The 23,495-nt window shown below is 32.2% G+C and overlaps 1 protein-coding gene across 1 annotated transcript; it reads left to right on the top strand.

Annotated features, from left to right (window-relative positions):
* The first annotated feature begins 1,011 nt into the window (after positions 1–1,011).
* On the top strand, positions 1,012–19,801 carry LOC148626197 (G2/mitotic-specific cyclin-B3-like). The gene is made up of 10 exons (XM_088569981.1): positions 1,012–1,256; positions 3,793–3,891; positions 4,309–4,493; positions 7,641–7,746; positions 10,199–10,291; positions 10,979–11,209; positions 12,014–12,169; positions 13,294–13,443; positions 14,559–14,686; positions 16,015–19,801. Exons 1-10 carry the CDS (start codon positions 1,182–1,184, stop codon positions 16,067–16,069), a joined length of 1,278 nt encoding a protein of 425 aa, XP_088426107.1. The 5' UTR covers positions 1,012–1,181; the 3' UTR covers positions 16,070–19,801.
* The last annotated feature ends 3,694 nt before the right edge of the window (positions 19,802–23,495 follow it).

Here is a 23,495-nt window from a genome sequence, read left to right as displayed (position 1 = left end):
CGATGTTTCTTCTTTTGAAAAAAAATCAGCTGCAGTGTCAGTTTTAATAGAATGAAGGAATTAGTCAGCGAACAATTTGCTCCCATTGGAATGCCTATCGTCTGTTGAACACACGTCTACCACATGCACATGCGGGTAGATGGAAAATGAAAGGAAAACTATGACATGACGAACCAATCGGTTGATTCTCATTGTGCAGATGGATACCATGTATAACGAGTTCATGATGACGACTATATAAACTTCTGTAATGCATAAATCTTAAGTTAAAATAAAGGTCTATGGTAGTGATGACTTCAATCTGCTATTTCTTTTCAAATGCACAAATCTGAAGAGGTTATTCAATGGAATATTTGATCAAAATAAAATTCCTATCTAAAATTTAAGTTGCCTTAAAGTATTTGCTAGTCATTCATAATTTTATTTCAATGTTCCTTTCGAAAAGAAAACACGTACCACTGCAAGTCTTACCGGCGATCAAAGTCCTACAAGGGGAGGTATGTCAAAGCTTGCCGTAAAGTTCTATGTGGACGTTTTGTACTTTTTTATACACCTGGGCTTCTGGATCCGGGTTCCAAATATGTTGTAACAAGATTGAAGTAGTCTCTTCTTAGCGGTACACCAGGTCCATGCTTCCAGTTTTTAGTGGATTCTGTTAGCTCATTTGCTTTGTTTCCTATTACGAGTAAACTTTTTGTTATTTTATGTTCATTGTTGTGTATATTTGTTTTTATACTTGTAATATATTGTTTTGATTTCCTGGAAGCCCTGGCAATATTTTTGCTCCACAAGCTTCTATCAAATATAACTGATTTTATTTTAAAATTAGCGTAGAATCGAAGAAAATGAAAATAAAACGCGGGAACACGAGTTATCTGTCTACCGTTGGTGATCGGTTACTTCCGTGAATCACCGTAATAAACCGAACGAAGTAACGATGACCAACCAAGCATGACAAATAATATCATTGGCTATCGCAATTTGATATCGACCAATCAAACGAATTTAAACAATATACAAATTTTGAAGCTTGATGTCGGATTGTTTACAACGAAAGGAAGGAACAGAATTTTACTGAAAATCGCTTCCGAATGAGATAATTCTTAATTTGTGAACTGCAAAATCGGTTGTGATAAACTAAACAGTGATATTTGTTGATTAATTGTTCAACAAAAACAAGAATGAACACCAGAAAACAAAAATCGCACGCTGGTTTCGATGGAAAGAGGACGAAAGGCAGCACAGCTGTTTCACAGGTAACACAAATCAGTATCAATTCACTAAGCCCGTCGTTTAGCTTTACTTTATCTGTATTCAGCCCATGCTCAAAATGGGTTGAATTTTACTTGTACAGTATCTGTTTGTATACCATACGTCAAAGAATACGAATCGGGCTTTTACTCGATGGTGAAGTGTAACATTTTGAAGCATCTACAGTAATTGAATGCGGCGTGGTTAGTAACTATAATGAAATGTTTTGAAGCTTTTGCTAATGTGAATAATTCAAACAAAGATAGGTAGTCATTAGTCACCCTTGACTCCTGCCCTGAAAGGGATTGACCGTTTGGCAGGGACATGTACATTTGTACCTTTATTTCATAACGAGAACCTAGAAATTCTGACATTATTAAGTGAATTCCACTATTTTCAATAATTTCAAATGAATAAAAAACTATACTCATGGATTTGAAGTGAAATCTAAGCCAGGTCTCTTTTCTTTTCAAATGAAAAGTGCTCCGATACTGAACGATAAATTAATCTAAACTAGGTCCTTAGCTATTTTGTAAACACCATAAAACTGCAGTTGTATTTCATTCAGTCTGTTCATTTTTCAGACTGGAATGATTTTGCCTGAATAAAACTATTATAGACAACGGCTTTATTAAAAAATATTGGTGCTTATGAGATGAAATGATGGGAAGAATGCTTCACTCTCCGCTTGATTTCGTTTTTTTTTTTTTTTCACGAAACATTTGAAACGATGTTCTATTGAGATTAAAGGCATTTTCGTCTGTATATGAGTATTGTTAATAAAATACAATATCATTGCTGCTTGTGCGTTACAATTTTAAGCAGTTACAAGTATGCATGAAGATGTACCAGAAAGATATAAAAGACAAGTACCTTTCGTCAAAGTTCCCGTCTGCCATCTTGGGTTATTGAAACCAGGTCCAAAAAAAATCTAAACTGGACTCATTCAGGACAGTGGTTTTACACCAAGACCTTAATATAGAAGAGCAAATTTAAGCCCTTCACCACAATGTTAATTTGCACAAATGTAATATCTTATGTGGCATTTATTTTGAATTCATAATGTTGAAAAGGAAATTATTGAAAATTTAGCTCACGGACATTTCTGCATGATTTTTCAGGGAAACAAAAATCACTGACCTTAAAAAAAGCCATTTAATGTCAACAGACATATCATGAAGTCATCACTACAGACGTTTTATGATCATCATGGACTCAAGGATTGTTATGGTGTATCCATCTGCATCATGAGATACACCAATGTGTTCACCATTTCATTGTTTTCCTTTCCTCTTTCGTCTACCCCAGACATGATTTTATGAGCAACTTGACTAGTGTTTCTAAAACAGCAAAGGACACTCAGTGATTTTCCTTCAGTTTTTGGAAAGGGGCCCAAGGCCCATGCAATTGGGAAAAAAGCGTGTAAAATCACTAATTTGGGAAATGATATATTAATTAGAAATACTACAGTTCCCTCAGTATTGAAGAGTGCAGATCTCCTTTTGAAGACAATTTGGATACAACAGAGACTGGAGAAAAGTTTGTACATGTACATGTACATCTCTCTTCAAAAATTCATCTTAATAATGCATATTGTTTTCCTTTCTCATTAGTTTCAAGCATTAATAAAACATTTGTCATTTGAATCATTTAATAGTATATTAAGATTTAAGTTTTCTTTCATGTTGATTTTTTAAGCCAAATGAATCTAATTTCCGACATTTAGCACTATCAGCTGAGCTGAAGTTTTTTTAATAGAACTTGGAATTATGAGACATCGTCACACCAGCAATTGAATTGCGCAGTCAGAAATATTCTATTGATGTATTGTATGGGTAATTTTTCGGCTTGTCTGTTTTACTTTTTTAGTTCCTTTCAAGCGCAACAATGACATAGAATCGAATAGATCGCAATGCAATCATAATGGCATTGATAGTTTAAGGAAAACTCCCAAGACCAACCAAATGTAAATAAACATAGTATGATAAAGAAGAAAAAAAAACTGGATTGCGATCTGGAAGCGACCAGACACCTATTGACAATTGGGAATTTACAACCAACAATTGGGATTTTTAGAGCCATTTTCTCATTGGGAATGGGGCCGAAATTCGGACCTAAAATAAGGGTTGGAATATCACTGACACTTATCCTATCACCTGGTCCTTCATGAATTCATGATGCACAATTTTCATCCAGGTGGGCTTGTTGTCTCTTTTGACATACACGTACATGTATAAGTCACTTACTATTGTACATACACATGTACATGCATGTGTTTATCTCTAGATCATGGTACTGAAGTGACTTAATGATGCTCAGAATCATGGGAAATTACATGAAGAATTTCATGGGCTATAGCAAATGTTGAACATGTTAAAACGTTTTAAGTTGCATGAATTTATGGCTTGTTCCCAAATCCCATTTTTTACTCTCTTTCATTGATAATAAGTGGTCTTTTTCTATTACAGAAAAATATTTTCTCGATTTGAATTTAATCATTTTTCTATTCTTATTTGAGTGGTTTTGTATTTTATTTCTCAGATTCATCATGATGCACAAATCTCTGGTTTTAAAAGACTTGGAGATAACATGGCTGATCCTACTCAGAAAAGAAGACCTGCTTTTGGTGATATAACTAATGTATGAATATTTTTTTTTACTTCCTTCCTTTGTTAAAGCATTAAATGATATGTAATATGTGAAGAATAAATTGCATGTGGTTGCACGTCATGTATTATATTAAAGGAAGATGGATCTTTTAGTCTCTCAATGAACTCCATATTTGAAAAAATGTAGAAAAATAAAATTTGCTACACTTGATATTAAAATAGAACAAACATAGAAAAGAACAGGTGTTGAAAGAAGGAGATAAATGATATTTCATTTTCAGCAGTACTTTGATCATCAACTACATGTAACTCTCTTCATCTTTAATGTTACAGAGAACTGTGAAATAAAATTACATGGTAGCAACACAAATGTTATTCATGAAAGTCATTCAAAATAAACAGTTTGTGTTAATTTTCACTTCCATGTAATTCCCTTTGCTTCTCATAGTCAATCATAGACAACAAAGGAATTGCAAAGAAAGAAGGAAAACAGAGAATTCCTGTGAAAGCAGTGGTTGTGAACAAACAGACAAAGACAACAAAAACTAAGAAACATACTTCCAAAAAAGAGAACTTGGATGATGAAGTTATACAATTGTCTCAAGGGTCAGTGGTGTCAAGCTCTCAAGAAAGGTATATAATATTACTGTTTATCAAACCCTACTCAAATTGCCATGTTTATCCAAAATACTGACGTACATGTTGTATCTCACAATACTACACAATCAGTGTTTTAGCTAGGATTTGAATATAGAGGGGCGCAGGGAAGAGGGCACTTTAACACGTGCATGTTTTTTTTTCTACGAAAAAGGGACATTGCTTTATGTTCGAGTAGAGAGGCAACATTTTTACTCCCGTTGGTGATAAGTGCAACAGATTCTTTACATTTACCACATACTATGAGGTAATATGTTGCATGAAATGTTACAAATATTCAATATTGTTGTAATTAAATATCAAAACCATAAGTAAGTAGAAGGAATATTATTTCCTATAACTATTACAATTACAAACTTATGGAAAATGTCCTTTACTGTTGAAGATATAGAAAATTTTTAAAATATTGAAACTATAAGGGAGGTAACTGATATTTTGAATAAACAAACATGTGCAACATGCAATTGTGTACACCGCTTTTTCTACATAATTTAGACCTGTTAACTTGAAAATATTTGTAAAATTAATTGTGCAGTAGAAATTAATTATTAAATAATGATTGAATGTCCAAAAAGTAACCTTGGTCAGCTGATTGGTCACCAATAATTACCTGAGGTTTACCTGAGGGTTAATTACTACAGGATGTAGTTAATGAAGGTGACACTTCTTAATTGGCTTGGGGTAATTTATTAACAAGAGTGGAAATCTTAAAGGGCCATTCAGATAATTGTAAATGGGCACTTAGGGGTACTCAATAGGGTCAGGGCGCAGCGCCCTCCATTTTGCCCTAGGTAGGATACTGACAATATATATAAGGATCAAGAATGGACACACAAGCGGCCACATTTGTTTTTCACAAAACCGTCAAAAATATGCTGAAATATTGAGACTTTGTGGATTTTTCATTTAGGCAATTTTGTTGGTGCTATAATGATGAGGTTCATTTCTGTTTTGGCCTAAATTTTATCAAACTAGCTGATGTAAACACTTATGTGTGCAGAAACAATAAAAATCTTTTATTTTCAACAATTTAAAATTTTGAGGCCAAATTGGCAATAACCGAACCTTCTCCTGTGGTATGAATGTAGCTTTACATGTAGATGGGGCATATGTTGTAAGCCATTTTCATGACTGTCCAATATCAATTTTCTGTATTGTAGATTTTTATATGAGTGTAGTATATCTATAAACAATATATATTCAGTGTCCTATCATATCGAAAATATGGGTATTAGGCTAAAAACGGAGGTTTCGCAAGGCTTTGCCAGGCAATTTATCCCTGTTTCGCGCCGAGTAACCCATATTTCCGATATGCTAGGACTCTGGTTTTGTATTGTGTGTATCCTGCAAATGAAAAAAAATAATGGTTGAAGTCAATTCTATGTAAAATCGCTTTTTTACATGGTTTACAAAAAGTACCCCTATTGCGCCTCTAATGACATAGCACGAAGTAATATCTTAGCGGCAGTATGGGTATGCAAATCCGTACAAGTCTGCCAATTCATTTTGAAATAATACATTCGTGAGAAAATGCTTTGTGTATTTGTAACCTAAATATTTTTTTTAAATGTAAATGACTTTAAAGGTATTTTGAAAAATATTTTCTTTGCCAAAAAATGATTCTTATACAACACTACAGTTGCCGGGCTGAGTTATTTCTTTTTTGCGTAACCAGCAACACACTTTTCTGAAGCACTTGTTGACAATGGGTGCTAACATGAGTTCATAAATTTATGATTTATTTTGAACTTTATATCGTGAAAACCACACATCACAATAATATAAATGAAAAAGGTAACTGTTTACACCTGGATAAAAATGTCATCAAGTCTTGTCAAACGTTTTTACTGTATCATGACGTCACGAAACGAGTCATTCATGCATGGAATTCGGTGGTTGATGCATTTAAACATTAAGATTATGGAAATTCAATGTCGGCAACCAGTCCATCTTAAATTGCGATGCAGGCTCCGTTCCATTTTCGGAAGACATTTGTGGACAACTACCGGTCGTCTGCGGTGGAATGGAGAACGAGAAGGATAGACCAGCATAGGGTTATACAAAATAACACAAAAAATACTCAGACATCATTTATTTATACATCACATAAAAACAAGTCACGATTTCAATATTCAAACTCTTTATTTCCAATGAGGAGAAATATTACTTGCAGAAAACGTACAAAATGTATGACTGATTTTCTAAGCGACATCAACATGGAGGCCGCCATATTGCTTATAGTTTCCAAGGCAAAAAGTAGTTCCCACATTCTAAAAATAACTGCCCAATATCGATTTACAATATTGGCAGAAAATGCATCCTTTGCAGGATAAAATAGGGTTAAGTGTGTCACTTCATGTTCTGAAAATACTGCTCTGTCTTGCATCAATTTTGCAATTTTGAAAGAGAGATCAGTGGCTTACTTGGTGCACTATTATCAACCAAAATTTTAATTTCTCCTATCTTCACAGTTGAGTCACTTGAATCCTCCACTGTGACTCCACCAAATTAAAAATGTGATAAACTGCTCAATTTTAATAGTTTTCAATATTTTTTCTGTCCTTTACTGAAATATTGTTTAACTGCTAGTACCATTAGATATACTTTGGTATAAAAACAGGAAAAGTGAATTACAGAAAATGTTTGAAATGGTAACTCCGCTGTAGAGAGTGGAATTAAAATTAAAATTTGTGTTGACAGTAGTGTATTTGCACTTAATCCCTGAGGCAGACCTGCCAACCATTACAATTTTTCACCCCAAATTACCCTGGTATGCTTTTGGTATCCAAATTACGATTTTTACCTAAATTCCGGACTTTTTTTTAAATTTCCGGCCCGACTTTGATCGGAGAATTAGTTTTTGAAAATCTGAGTCATTTGAGAGCTCCTAAAATCAATGTGTTAAAACGTTTTAAAGATAGTGAATTTTCAAAAGCATGGCAGAATAACGTGTTGTTGAAACTATTTTGCATCTTGAGTAGGTCTTACTCTTTTATATCAAATAAAGTTGGCAGGTCTGCCGAAGTAAATCTTTGTCTCAGAAGCATCCCAGCGAACATATCAAAATCTTGAAAGTGCTCTGGAAAATTAAAGCTATGGCTTATCTTTTGTTCAATTTTTCAGCACAACATCAAACTCATCAGTAGATGACTCAGAGGCAGAGGTTGTAGAGGATGTTAACCTCACATTCACTGTTGACACTGATGAGGCAGAAGTTAGCACACCAGAGGTAATTTAGAATAGCTACATGTACATTAAACATTGATGTGGGATAATTAAAACTTATTAAACAAAAGTCATAGATGTCCAGGGCTGAAGGCTGTGATCATGAAAAGTCCTATTTGTAAAATTGCTGACAAGTCAAGAGTGTTACTATTAAAATTCAAGACCATTAACAATAAGTTATTTTCATGGAATTAACTTCTATAGCTCTTTATATAAATATTAATATAGGAAAACATGTCATAAGTCAGGATTCAGACAGAAAAATCAAAAGACAAATAAAGCCAGACTTATTTTAAAGATAACAGATGAAGAACTAAATCTCACAATACAAAGGAGCTATCAGTGATATAGCTAGCACTCTTCATTTTTGCCATTTACGAAAGGATTTCATACGTGACGAAAATGTTTTAGATCGTTTTCGTCACTTAAAATTTGAAAAGTGTATTAAAAAATCCATTCAAATAGTATTTCAGATAAATTTTTGTCACCTTAAATAAAAATGTTGTTAAAAACTGCCGATCGAAAGTTGCATAATTTCACCTGGCCTTACGCTCTGACAAGTTTATGACCCCAAGCTTGGTAATTACCTGGTCAACCAGGTGTGAAATACATTCTATTGTTGTTAACCTGGCATCCCTGATATGTGCATTGTTAATAATCCTTTAAAATAACAACGATTTATCAATCGTTTGATCATTAGGACCACAAAAGATATCCCATGGTTCTCACTCAACTTCAGCCAGTCGTTTTCGACCGCTGAAAAAAAGCTTCGAGTTGACTCGAGACATTTCTGCTTTTAAGTACGTTTAAAATATAACTTATATATATCCTTATTTTAAAAACAGACCCTTCACGAACCTTGCAACATATATATAGCTATCTATTTTTAGAAATTTAAATGCACAATGTCTCCAGTGTGTGACTGGTCATCTCAAGGATTTCAATTAATTTTAACGCAATGGCGGACAGTTAGGAAGTATTAATCAATGATAAATATTTATTTCACAATTCTCTTTTCTTCTTGCAACGAAATCACAATGATTACGAATGTCTTCAATTCTACTCATGATCAGGGGTCAAAGGTCACTAAAAAATTACCACCCAGCAGTAAGATATCACGCAGCAACCGCTTACAGAGTGCAGCATTCTACAGTTGGCTATGCCAATGTGGCCAACCTCCTTTTTATCTGTCTAGTTTCTGTGTTATCTTCTGGTGACTGAGAGGGGATTTAGTAGGTACTATCTGATCAAAACCTATCGTAGGAACAGGCTCAAGTTTCATCAATCAGTTCTCTTCTAAAAATCTGTCTCCATCCTTCTGATTTGAGGAGTTTTTGGGTGAAGAGAGCTTTTGAGGTGTGGTGTTTGGCAAAGGACAGGAGGATTTTCTCTTATTAGTTGAGTGTCAGGGCATACTATAATAGTAGCTTTTGTCAAATAGTAGCTATTTTCAGACTGAATGCATCAAAACTTTGTCATGATGTAAAAAAGTTTTCTATTTTACTATTTTTCTAATAGTAACTATTTTATTTCATTAAGTAACACATGTTTTCTTACAGAAAGTAATAGTTATTTTGTTGTAACATTTATTGTATTTATTGTTATGCCTGTATCTGTAAACTTAAAATGAATATATTAAGAGTGTTTTTGTCTTTAGTTTATGATACTATTGGCTATTTACAAAATTCTGCTGCCCATAATAAGTCGCTTGTGCTCTTTGCAAAAGTGACTAAAGCCCTCAAAATCCTAGCTAAAACCCTGAGCAATGATAAAGTATACACAGTAAAATGATTAGCACATAAACCCACTGATAGTGTGGGATAGCAGTCATTTTTACAAAAGCTGTCAACTGTGTAAATTGAGCCACAGATAAAAATGTTCTATGTCACAATGCCATTTTATATTGTGATGTTATTTACTGATGACCTGTTTAACACTTCTGATTTTTTATGAAGCAACACCTACATTATTTATTATATAGCTGCAGTGATTTACCAAATGTTCCCTGTATAAAAATTTTCGGTAATGCACACTCTTAAATAAATTAGGTAATTTCACTCTCTGACTTTCTCCTGCCACAACGTGTATCAATCCTCTGTTCACAAAATTTAAGTTTTATATTGAAAACAGCAAAGAATAATGGAGAAAACCTACATGATACATAGTATAATTAATTGGCTATCGTGAATAACCAAAATATAATCAATTATGCAAAGAACACATTGAGATTTAACTCACTCTTGTTAAATCTAGGCATTCTTCATCACATGTGACCATATTTAGCTTATTCACTCATTCCAATTGATTATCTTTTTTCAGTGAAAGAGGAGAATTATCTATGACAGATAAAGGTCATTTGTCATATTGGACACTAATGTTCCACATCAATCAATCCGATCATGGTGACAACCCTTGAACTAAGGAAAATATTGGATGTAATTTTTTTTTTTTTTCAGGATGTTGACAATATTGATAAAGAGAACTTGAAGGACATTGCCCAAGTAGCTTTGTATGCTCCATTTATCTTTAGATACTACAAAGAAAGAGAGGTACATGTATTAAGTTTTTCTTCTTAGATGAGTTTGATTTGTGCTTGTTCTATGATTTGATCGAACAAATAATGCAAATTTGAAAAGTTGAATTTTCCTTTATACATGTACAAAATGTATCTGAAATTTCATGGAATTCAACCATGTTTTAACTGAGAAATTCATGATTTGCCAAACCGTTGAATATGTCAAAATATGATGGAATTAGAAAGAAAACCCAATGTTGTTCATTTTTTTTCCAGTAAAATACAGAATTCTGAAACTTTTTAAGTCACCACAAGCTAGATAGGGAAAGAAGTGATGCTCTTCAAGATGTTGTTAAATTGACAATGTTAAAGTTTTAGTAGTTTGATATAATTTTGTCGTTAGTCAGTTAGAAATTGCAGATTTTTTGCATTTGTGTCACTGGTAAAAGTAGATCTAGTCTTAGTAGTAGCTCCATTTTGTCTGAGCTGCAACTTAAAAAGTACTTCACCATTGGTATTCAGTCTTTACATTTGTTTATTCACATTCTCATTATTCTGAAGATGTGCACCTCCTGTTTTGTTATATCTGTCAAAAACAAAAATAAATTACCAGCTCTTGAACGCAAGACAACCAAATATTTTAACACTGGTTTAGTATTCAAATGTCTGTTAACAAGGACAGTCATTCAAAAACACAGATCAGACTTGTATTCTTTTTCAGCTGAAGTTTGTTGTGCCCATGTATATGGATAACCAGCCTTCATTGACTACAAACATGAGAGCTATTCTGGTTGATTGGTTGGTGGAAGTCCAAGAGAACTTTGAACTGAACCACGAAACCCTGTACTTAGCTGTTAAGTTGGTTGATACCTACCTCTCCAAACAGATTGTCACCAAGGAAATGTTACAGTTGGTTGGAGCTGCCTCACTGTTTCTTGCTTGTAAATTTGATGTAAGATTCTGCACTTCAATTTAAAATAGAATGAGGCTTAACGTTGTCTTTTGACTTACCAGATTTTATGAAATAGCTTTTGAAGTCTCTTGTGCATATATAAAAGGAGTCTTAGTTATTGAAAAGTTCTTTGGAGTAATTCTTTTTACCCCAAGCTCAGATCTAAACCAGATTTTGGGAAATCTTTCTGTGCAGTGTAGATATTACTGAGCTAGAAATCATATTGGTTGGCTTGCCTGCAATTTATGAGCCTTTGGCTTCAAACTACTGGTTATTCTGTAAATCTGCAAAAACACCTCCTTTCAAATAACTTGGCAAACTACCTTTTTGTCTTTCCTGCAACAAATGTCTCAAAAGGCTAGACTAAGGTACATATTTTACTTTTCAAACATCAAAGTTTATATTTTCATGTTATGTTTTCTGATAAAGTCAGTTTGATATGATCCACTTATGCTAGGTGTCAAATGGTTGATTTGTTATTATATATTTTTTATGATTTATAAAAGAATAATCAAGGGAACCAAGATTCTAGTAGAAATCAAAAGAATGTAATCCAGATACAGAGACCAAATATGGAAAACAGACATACACAACAAAGAACATAAAGCCACTAATATAATACATACAAAGTAACAAAAGCAAATGAGCAACTCAGACTCCACTAAAACTAAACACTGGTCATCATCAATCAAGATTTGAATAACAGCCGCCGGATGTGACAGGTAAGACAAATCTGTGATGTGATAGTTTATTATTTAAAAGAGAGTGATGTCTAAAAAGTACATGTATGTTTGTATTTTACAGGAAAGGTGTCCACCATTGATAGAAGATTTCCTTTATATCTGTGATGATGCATACAACAGAAGAGAATTCATTCTGATGGAAATGTCTGTATTTAGAACTATAAATTATGACATTGGAATGCCCTTATCCTACAGATTCTTGAGGAGATATTCAAAGGTTTGATCTTCCAAACAATCAAGTACAAAATAATAAAAACCCTATATTTTAATGTAAAAATAGTCCTTTCTGTACTCAGATCTGTATTTTTCATATAGTCATCTCCCACTTAAATCAACCAAATTAAGAAAAAAAACTCTTGCAGGGTGCCAAATATCTTAGATTCTCGTTCCTTCCCGACCAAATTTTTCACCCTCCCCAGAAAATTTTATTTTAATTTTTTTTCCCCCAATTTAGGTCAATTTCTTTCAAATTATCAGCATTTTTCACTGAAATTGATAAAAAAAAATAAATTAGAATTTATCTGCCTGCCTCTACTTTTGAAAATGTTGGATGAGAATCTAGGAATTTTTTTTTTTTTTTTTTTATGATGGCCCAATCTAACCAATTTTATCTCAAATAGTGCAACAACCAAATGACAAACTAAGACTGGATGCTGTTTCTGATTTTGAAAAAGAAGTAAATTTGGTGATTTTTTGACATGCATATCATGCATTTTTGACATCAAATCCTGTCTGATTTGTATAAAGACTGCTACTTAAATGGTTCTGCTTTAATTTTGTCTTGCCTGTGACATACGATGTCCACATCCACATTAAGATTTCAATTAAGATTCAATTTTAAGTTTTCTCATCATGTCGGTTTTATGTGAACCATTAGTTTAAGGTCATACATATTTGAAATTTCTTTTTTGAAGATTTTAATGTTAAATTTTCTGATAAGGTAAGTTAAACATGTGCATGGTATTTAGTGTACAGTTTCATTAACATCACTGCATTACACTGATTAATGAATGTAATAACAGAAAATCAAAATTTTGTAACAACTTTATAAAATCTTAGATTATAATTACAAGTTAGGGCAAACATGATCTGGATGGTTAGTTATTATAATGAACAATATGAAACTTCCAATACTGCAAACATATAAATTTAGGGGGTTGCTAATTTTCACCGATTCTGTCAAGTGAGGATATTCACAGGCTTCAAAAATGATCAGTTTTGTATAGTGTTAAAACTCCATTTCTCAAGTACTCTTGTTTTTTACGCTTTTCTGCCCACTGCAAAAATTAACATGCCAGCAGTATGCAAGGTCAATTATTTCATGTAATATTGACATTTTAGTGTGGTAGATCTTCAATGGAGACACTGACTTTAGCCAGGTATATACTGGAGATGTCACTGATGGAGTATGACTTTATCAAGTACAGAGAATCAAAAATGGCTTGTGCCTGTCTACATTTAGCACAGAAGATGAAGAAAACAGGAGAATGGGTAAATTGAAGTATTATTTACCAACAGATAAATACAGGATAATGACCAAGTGATTTCCAACCTTTATATTGGGCCCCATTCCTCAAAAGAGCAATATGCTCTAAATTTCAGCAGTGAAATTCCCTTTTGTGACTTGAAACATCGTCTCAAACTCTGCACATAATCAAAATGGAGATTTGTGAAATTTACAAAATCCCCTCTGCACTTTAATGTATCAAAATTGTCACCCCGTTGTCATCTCATGGACTTCAATACAATCAAAACTGTAATGATCTTAATCAAGGAATCAATTAGAAATTAATTTCAAAATTATGTGTAAAAATCCTTGTCCTGTTTTCAAAATTGCATTAGCCCAGGACATCCCAAACTAAAGAAAGACTTAAATGCAAGTAAATCTCATTGGTTTGTTAAGGATTTACATATACATAAGTCTTACAAGTGCTTTGTGAAAAAATGCCCAGGCCCCTTCCCCACAACAGTAGAAAAATCACTGATGGCACTAAGTATCACAGTCAACCTGATACAATAGGTTGAGATATTATGTTCTGTCAAGATGTTCAATACTGGGGTTATCCTGTTTATCTGCAATGTCACAATCAATTTGACATGACTTAGTCATTAAAATTGATGATCTTTTAGTATCAAAATAATACCCAAAATAAAAAACAACAAGCTGTAAGAACAGTGAAATAATGATAAATTTGCCCATAAACCTGTCTAGGCCCAGTCTAGACATCATGGTACTAAACAATATTTTTGAGTATTGGAATGATCTTCCTTGGTGAATCAAATAAGATTTGCAGACTTCAGTTTGATTGGGGGGGGGTCACCTGTGACACAGAGGTATTAACTGATATGGATTCTCCTTATTCTTTATGTATTTTGACAGCACATTTAGCTTTACAGATTGTGAATATCTCCTTTCTACCTCTGTTGAAATTTCACAAAGTTCAGGATTTTACGAATCATTTCTATAGCATACTGGGAAAAATCTGGATTGTCATCAGGTCTGGTAACATTTTCGGCTTTACTGGTTGGTTTCGTTTTGAAGCTGACTTGGGCATTTCAATATTACATTTAACTTAGTAAAGAGAAATGTTGTTTTTCTTTTTCAGTCAAAGACCTTAGAATTTTATACTGGCTATTCAAAAGAAGACATCCTACCTCTGATGAAAGAACTAAACCACATGTTAGCAAATCCAGCAAAACATCTCAACACAATACGTTCTAAATACTCTCATCAGTAAGTACTTATTTTAAGTTAAGAAATCTATATTTTGGTGTACAACAGACCTTATTTTCTTCTACTTTAAAACAGAATTCTGCTGATTTAAATTAGGGTTTTTTGTTTGTTTGTTTGTGGTTTTTTTTTTCACTGTATATTTACTTTGTTTTGATTGTTGATTTTGTGAAATCAGGTGTAGTTAAGGTCCAATGAATCCAATCCATTTTATTATACCTGCCCACTCACAAAGTTGGGGTATGTAGTGATAGGAATGTCTGTCCTTCTGTTACTCCTCTTATACCACTGAATGGATTTGAATGAAACTTTCACAGAATCTTTACAACATGTTTCCATTGTGTACCTCTTATTTTAGATTTTGATCCAAATCAAAATGGAGGTTAAAAGGTGCATGTTATCAAATTCGAAACTGGGGGGGGGGGTGGGGTGGGGGGGGTATCAAGTTAGTGAGCATTGCTCATCGTTTTTCTGGTTGGAAGTCTACAACTGCACGAAAATTGTAATGGAACTTATTTAAGCTGAACAACTTATATGTGAATATGTATATACAGTAAGTGCTTATGAAGAGGACATTGACTATCCAAGGGACAGTGATATTGCCCAAATGCTGTAGAACAGGAGTGGGTATTATCAATTATCATTTCCCAAGAACAGTCTATTTATAGATTATGTCCTCTATGTATGCAACTTTTGTGTTTATTTCATTGAATCTAATGTGGTATGCCCTTGACATTCGAATGCACATTAATGAATACAACATGACCATATTTTGACCAAAAGAAATAACTCATTCTCCTCTGATATGAAATTAATATTTATACAGTAGTTGCACTTTTGTATCATTATAATTTCTTTCACATAAAGAAGAAGTTATCATGGTACAGGTAAATTGACTCCTCAAAGGACAGTATGATAATGCTTGAAACATTGATTATGCCTGGAGCCGTAGGTAAGGGCTTTTATCATTGCTGAAGGCAATGTCACTTCCCGAGGGCAGTCAGTTTATATCGATAATGCATTCTACATAAGAAACAATTGTTTATTGCATTGAAGATTCTTAAGCAGGCATTACCATATGATAATGCCCCCTTGACATTTTTACACACATTAATGAGTGCTACATGAACGTATTTTAGCCGGAAAAAAAACAGCCCATTCTTCTCCAATGTGAAATAAATATACCTGTATTATTAATGGTATAGTTACAGTAACTTTTATTTGTGCCATCTTTAAATACATGTATTAAAGAAAAACAAGATTTATTTACTCAAAGTAATTAAGTTGCAATAATATCAATGAATATTGTATACATATTTTTGTTTTAACAGTGTGTTCTATGAAGTAGCAAAGACCAAAGCACTTAGTCCTGAAGAAATTAGTTGAAAGTAAATATAACAGAATCATCATAATAATGACTGCTATTAAAGAAAGAAGGAGGTCCTCCGAGCCTTTCCAGATTATTAAAGATGAATGATGGATTCTATGAATTGTCAATTTAAGTTCATATGGTGCTATCAGCTGCTTCATTTTATACCTTTTTTGTTTATTTGGTCCATATTTTTTTTAATGATGAAATAGTAACAATGAATAGAGAAGCAATTATGAGGAGATGTTGCGTTGAAGAAGATAATTAGGGGAATAAAGCTTTTAATATTCAAGTAAAAGTAATCATGTTATGTTAATAAATCAGTATTTGATAATTCAAAGAAAATTTATATTTTTTAATGATGCATTCAGAAATAAATTAGGTTTACTTAGATTACATTTAAGCATTTGTATAAGCAGTTTAGGCCATTGTAAAAAGTTCTAGATTATCATAAACTGTACACTCATATTCTATTTACAGCTAGTTGAAGTAGACCAGTTCTAATTTCAATACAAATCTGGCTAGGCTATTGAGTTATTTTACTTGCTTTCTAGGTAGAAATCTGCGCTACATTTTAACAATGAGTTCTATAAACTACCACAGAACACCTGTGTGATCATTTTGACACTGTCTTTTAAGTTTAAATAGCTGTCAATTATGGTGGTGGATGGCAAATTTAAAGGTTAAGGTCATCATTATTGACAGCTATTCAAAATTAAAGGACAGCATCCAAAAGATCAGTGTTCTGTGGTAGTTAAGTAGGACACATTGGTATAATGTTGGGTAGATTTCTACCGAGAGGGCTATTTAAATTACTCATATGCCTACCTAAATTTGTATTGAAATTGGAACTGGTCAATTTCAACTAGCTGTAATTCTTTCATTCTCAAGTCTTCATCTGTTGTTTGCTTTAATCCACCAAACAAAAAAAGAGCAAGACGTTTCAGTGTGCCCCATCCACCTTAAAATCTCTCAAAGAGTTGGTGATAATCTACAATTTTTTGTAATGGTCAGAATGAGAGTATAATCAACTAATCAAAGGCTAGTCTAGATTTCTGTACAGAGACCATGTTTTTATATATGTTTTACTATTTATTGACACTTTTAGATTTTTTAAAGATATTTTATCATACATATCTACATGTATATGATAAGTGTTTTGTAAATAGGTAGAAGAGTGGACTTTTCCAAGTTAAAATCAGTGATCAACTTGAAGAAAATGGAAAGTCCTAAGTAGAGTTACCAGAGAAAGGATAAAAGGTTCAGGCGTTGATTTCACAAGAAGTTGTAAGTGTGAAAATTATCGTAAATTATGACGCCACAATGCTATTTTAGGTTGTGACGTCATTACTTACAATCAATTTTACACTTGCGACTTTTTGTGAAATCGACGCCAGGACCTATGTAAAAATAATTCAAAGACAAAGGTCCTAGGTCAAAATCTGATGGTCTCAGGCCTTGGACCATCACGTTCTTTCGTCTGAATATAGCTGAAATATTGCTGCTCAGACGTTAAACCCCAACAAACAAACAAAACCATCACGTTCATAAACACATAATTGGTACTTTACGTAATATGTATGAATATCAGTTTTGTGACTATATTTCCCCAATTTTGATGTATTTGAATAATAAATATCTCTAGAAATTAGTAGGGTAGGGGGTTACATTAAAGTTTTATTGGCATATAGGATACGGGTGCAAATATAATAAGAATGTTAAATAAGATATGTTATAAAAAATGTTCCTTTGTAAGGTTATATATCAGCAATGAAACTAAATTTAATTGTCATACAAATTTCCCTTTTACAGCGCTAACACTTAAATAAGGTAGAAGTTTAGATTTTTAATTTGTGTAAAAGTAAACTCCAGCATGCATATATGGTTGAAAGCTTTGTGACTTCTCATTGTGTAAAATGTACTCCAGGATTAGGCAATTCAAATAAACATAATTGAACCTCAATAGATTTTAAGGGACTGGTAAAGAATTAAAGTTATCAAGGTTGAAGTCTTTCAATAATTTTTGTCATTTGTAAATATACCTTTTTCTGTCACACTCCCAGTATTTATGTATGTATAGTAGACCTCCAAAAAATATCTTCATAAACTTAAGTTAATTTGCAATTTTCAGATATTTAAAGATGAATCAACTTCTTAGCCTACTTGGAAGACTATTTTAAAATTAGGCACTCCTTAAAGATTAATTTCTTGAATATTTAAATTTTTAATTTTAATTTGTATTTGCCTGATTCTTTAGTAGACTAATATTATTGTTAGGATTCTGATCCCTTTGTTGTATTTTTTTTTTATTTTTGATATTTATTGGGATTTATGTTTTCTGGGTTTGTTTTGTTTTTAAATTTATGTTATTTCATTTAGCTTTTTTCTTTATAATTATAGTTTTACATGATTTTATTATTTTTTGCCAACTATATAATTAGTGGTTGACTTAACTGACACATACTGGACATTTAGTATTTATATTTTATTTGGATTGACTATTGTGAATACTAATATTAACTTTAAAAGTTAAAAAAAAAAATGACAGAAAATTAACTTTATGTTAATGAGATCTTTTGAATTGAAACATTTTAATTTTCAAAATAAAAAAAAAATGTTTATTTGTATCAAAAGGAACAATTTGATGTTCTAAATTTAAATTTTGAAATTTGGTTTTGGCTTTTAGGGGGGTAGCTATTATGGTTAATGTATCAATAAAAAAATTTCCTTTATATGATAAGAACCCAGTTACATAAATGTTTACTAGTACAAGTGCAAGTTAAGTTTAAGCTGAATTACACCATTTAACTAAGAGATAACAAGCATTTATAACTTTGATATTAACATTCTTGTAGATTTGGTTTAGTACATGGTATATCAATTTTACTGTATCATTTTATTTCTTCATTTATCTCAATTTACTTGTTGACATTTTTTTTAAAATTGGATTTATTTTATTTTATTTGATTAAAATATTCAATGAATGAATGATTTTGGAAATCTTTATCTGAAGATACTGAACACTGCTCCACACCAGAATTAGACCGAGTGTCACACATCTTTTTTTTTTTTCAATATTTAAAATAATTTTAATGCATTGTATAATTGAAAACGTTTGATTATCTCATATAAAAGGAATTTAATCTCTTGTTTCTGTTTATATGAAACAAGCAATCAAAATCTGTTTTATTTATTATTCTGTGCCTTTCTGGTAGTACATTGTTTTTGTTTGTCTAAAAAAAATGATTAAAATGTTTGTGTGACCCTTGATATTGATTTTGCCATATGTTTATGTGGAGTAGTATTTGAAAGGAATAAGAAGTTTATCTTACCAGGACATTTGAACCAACTAATTGTGTTCTAGTGAATTAATACACATGTTAGTTTAGGTTGTTAGGTTTTGAGCATAATGCTGCTCATGAAATTCATATGAATTGATTTGGACTCTTGAAATAGATCATAAAAAACTTAATTTCTCAGCAAAGTTTATCTACAAAACTTTTTGAATTTAAACTTTCAGGTTCAGAGACATGTAGGGTCTTTATATAGCATCGTTTTTGCTTAACTCTTTGTGTTACTTTCTTTAAGTCCCTTCTCACACATCTTTTTCAACAAAATAATACATATGATCACGCTGTGTGTGTAAATACACCTTTTCTCATCTCTCATCTTCATTCTCTACTAATAGTATTCACCTTCTTGTTTCTCTTTAATTTTCTGTACAAATTGTTAATAAATGTTGTTTTGTATTTTTGTTGTGATTTTCTATGCCCTGCAATACAAAGTGGCGAGGCATTATGTGATACTACTGTTTGTCCTCTGACGGTATCCAAATGATAACTTGAGAATGGATCAATGAATTATATGAAACTTTGCACAAGCTTCTGGAACAGGGTTATATTGCTACAAGATTTAAGTTATCACTAACAGAAGTTTTATGGTCGCCATCATGAACTCGTGGATCGTTACAGTGTATCTATTGGTGCCATGAAAACTGATTTGTTTAATGTGTCATAGTTTTCCTTTCCTCTTTAGTCTACCCCAAACGACTTTTTATGAGCAACTTGGCAGAATGCATACCCTCCCGGTGCACCTGGTCCATGCTCCCAGTTATTAGTGGAGTCAGAGTAACTCATTTGCTTTTGCTACTTTATATTATTTTAATTACTTTGTGTTCTTTGATGTGTATGCTTATTTCCCATGTCTGGTCTTTGTTCTTGGATTACATTCTTTTGATCGTCGTTAGAGCCTTTGTTCCCTTTATTACTATGTACCATAACAAACAAGTCAAGTTCAGTTTTTTCTGGATTTAAGCTATTTTTAACATTTTTCTGATGACCATTTTGAATAGTAAGCTGCATGTGGAAAATTAGTAAGTCTTAGAGATTTGGGTGAACAGATTTAATTGTATATGAAATATATTTGACAGACATCCAGAAAGGTATCCTGTCAATCCTGACCACCAAAAACTTATTAGGTCTTACAAGTTGTCACGTCTTGTCGCACTGATTGTCAGAAGCCAAAGGGAAATATTGTTTAGCATAAAAAGCTAACAAGGTCTAGTAAAAAAAGTTTTACTTAAGTGTTTGTAAGAATCAGGCAAAATGGGAAAAATCGGAAAGATGCATGTCATAACTCCACTGATCTGACTATTAAATATCACTCGAGGATGTTTTCTCTATTTAAAAAGGTCATTATTTGATCTCCGTATCATTGGATTTGCTCAGAAATTTTTCAATAGAAAAATGAGGTTTTTGACAGAGTTATCTGCTCTTGAAGTGTTCATTTTCGGTGCATTTCACTGAAATTGTAACAATGGTCCAGCATGATAGTGAAAATCTTGTCTGTTTACCTTGATTCTGATGGTGCAAATAGTCAAATTACATTATCAAAATGATGGGTTTTTTTATACCATGTTTCACCTACTGCCAGATTCTTACAGGTACTGACACTAGAGTCTTATTCTACCTTCATTTTTGAATATGAAACAACATAATAAAGACATTCAGGTTGATTAGATGATACAAATAAAACATGATGGCACTTTTTTAAGTGTTCGGCATGGAAAAGAATAAATTCTAAAAATTTTAGGCTAAATTAATCTCTGGAGCCATATGGATAAAGCATTCAGGGCTAACTGATAAACCTCATTAATTACATAGTAATTCTGCAAAGTTATGTGTGGAATAGTGGCTATATGCAAAAATATGTTCTCTTGAAACTGAAAGCAACAGTTGCCATTTAAGGGGTCACTTGAAAGAAAAGGGTACTTTGTAGATGTTACAAAACATTGGTATATCTATTTTTTAGTTTTAGAAGTATTTAATTTTGATAATTGCCTTATTCCTTGGGCAGCTGTTTCATTCACAACAAATACATGTAGATCAAAATTGGTTGTAAACAATGCCCTACCAGAACTTATTACTACCAAGATTTAGTTGGTTATACATTGTCAAGATGTTTCAAAGTACATGAATTTGAGCAAAATCATTACTAATGATTACATATCCTCATTTGTAACTCTTTCCCAAATTTACCAACAATAACAAAAGAACTGGCAGAGAACATTTTTGCAGTATACCCTACCCCCTTTTTGAGTGTCTAATTTTTCATAATAATCTGTCAGAAATTTGATAAAAGGATTTTTACAATCTTACAAAGAAAAGATTTGCAATTCAAGTTCGTGTTTGGATGCAACCATACTTCCAATCAACTTTCAGTTACAGCTTTGCAGGTCACAGCATGATATGACTGCATTGGTCAAGCCCTGAATATTTGGGGCAAGTGTGGACATAATATTAGTTTTTGACACACTTAAGCGTAGGGACTTACAATTCATTATGAACACAATATAGCACAAAACTTGAAATCCAATTAAAAATTTTCAAAATTAGACCAAAAATTAAAAAGTCAAATTTTTTGGTCTGTGACCCCTAATAATTTGAAAAGCCTAAGAGAAATCTAATGAAAAATGCAGTCTAAGATTTTCAAAAGGAATCCAATCAAATTTTTTAATCAAAATTAGACCAAAACTAATAAAAGTTTTCTTGGGTTGTTGCCCCTTTGTCCCTTTATAACTTGAAAACCATAAGAGATATCTGAAATCTGATTTAAAAAAATACAAGCAATGCAATACAAAATTAATTCAAAATCAGACCAACAATTTTTTAAAAATGATTTTTTGGAATGTGGCCCCTTTGACCACTCAAAAAATGTAAGAGGTATCTGAAATCTGATTGGGAAATGCAGGCACAGATTTTCATAAGGTATACAATAAAAAAATTCATAATCAGACAAATAAAATAAAAGTCAAGATATTGTCTGAACATCAGGAAAATGCATATTTCCAGCCCCCTTTTGGCCATTAATTTCTGAAAAATTCAATTCTTTACCACCAAAATCAATCCAAGTCTGACTATTGCAGTGTAAAATATTATGGAACAATATCAAAGACATTTCTACCCTTTTACTGAAATTATATAGTGGATTTCTGTAAAATGCTTGTTTATGCCCTTTTTTGGCCCCTAATTCTAAAAAGTTTGGGCTATAATCCCTAAAAATCAATACCAACCTTCCTTATGTGTTTTATAACCTTGTTACCAAATTTTATACAGATCATCTAATACTCGAGTTATCACACGAAAACTAAGTGTCTACAGACAACACAGACAGTGCCATACCAATATACTACTGCAAATTTTTAGCAGTCTAAAATAAAAATCTTGAAATACATTGGATTCCTGTTAATTCCATAACCTATTGCCTATTGGTCTAAAAAAATATATGATTAGAAGAAATTACAATTATTATTTTGCAATATTTTTTGTTTTATTCTTTTTCTCATTTTAAAAATGAATGTTGTGATAGTAAGCCAGTTCATAACACCCTCTCCTGAAATTTCTTTATATTTACAAGACATCATTAAATGTTTTATTGTGTTGTCAAAAACATTTCATGCTTTATCTCATCCACTTAGGAATATCACATGGCTAAAAATAGAAATATCCTTCTCTATTCAGTGAGAAAAGTATTCTCCCATGAGAAATTAGATGCCTGTCTTCATGTACAGTTAAAAAAATATTGTTCTGAAAGTAATTTCTTATCTTAAGTTACATATCGTCACAAACAATGTATTATTATTTCACCTTATTCAGTAAATTTTGAAATATAAGTTTTTTCTAAGTTTTGTCTTTTTCTTCAGCAAATAAGAGGAATTATTATTATGGACCAGACATAAAATTATTTTGTGCTTGGAGTTCCTATGCAATAAAGAAGAATCCATTGTACTAAAAATGAACCTTCCATGATCATAAAAATTAGATGAGAACAAACTGCTCCAAGCCATAGCTCCATAACAATATAATAATATATTTCAGAAGTAACACTGTTTCTGGTTGGATCAAAAATTTCATTTACCATCTCATAGACCAAATTTTGTAATGA

The sequence above is a fragment of the Perna viridis genome, chromosome 2 (assembly GCF_037379345.1).
Source record: "Perna viridis isolate PV_CMFRI_1.1 ecotype Kerala chromosome 2, ASM3737934v1, whole genome shotgun sequence".
NCBI classification, from domain to species: domain Eukaryota; kingdom Metazoa; phylum Mollusca; class Bivalvia; order Mytilida; family Mytilidae; genus Perna; species Perna viridis.
The sequence above is the reverse complement of the archived record's forward strand: the minus strand, read 5'-3'. Positions and strand labels throughout refer to the sequence as shown.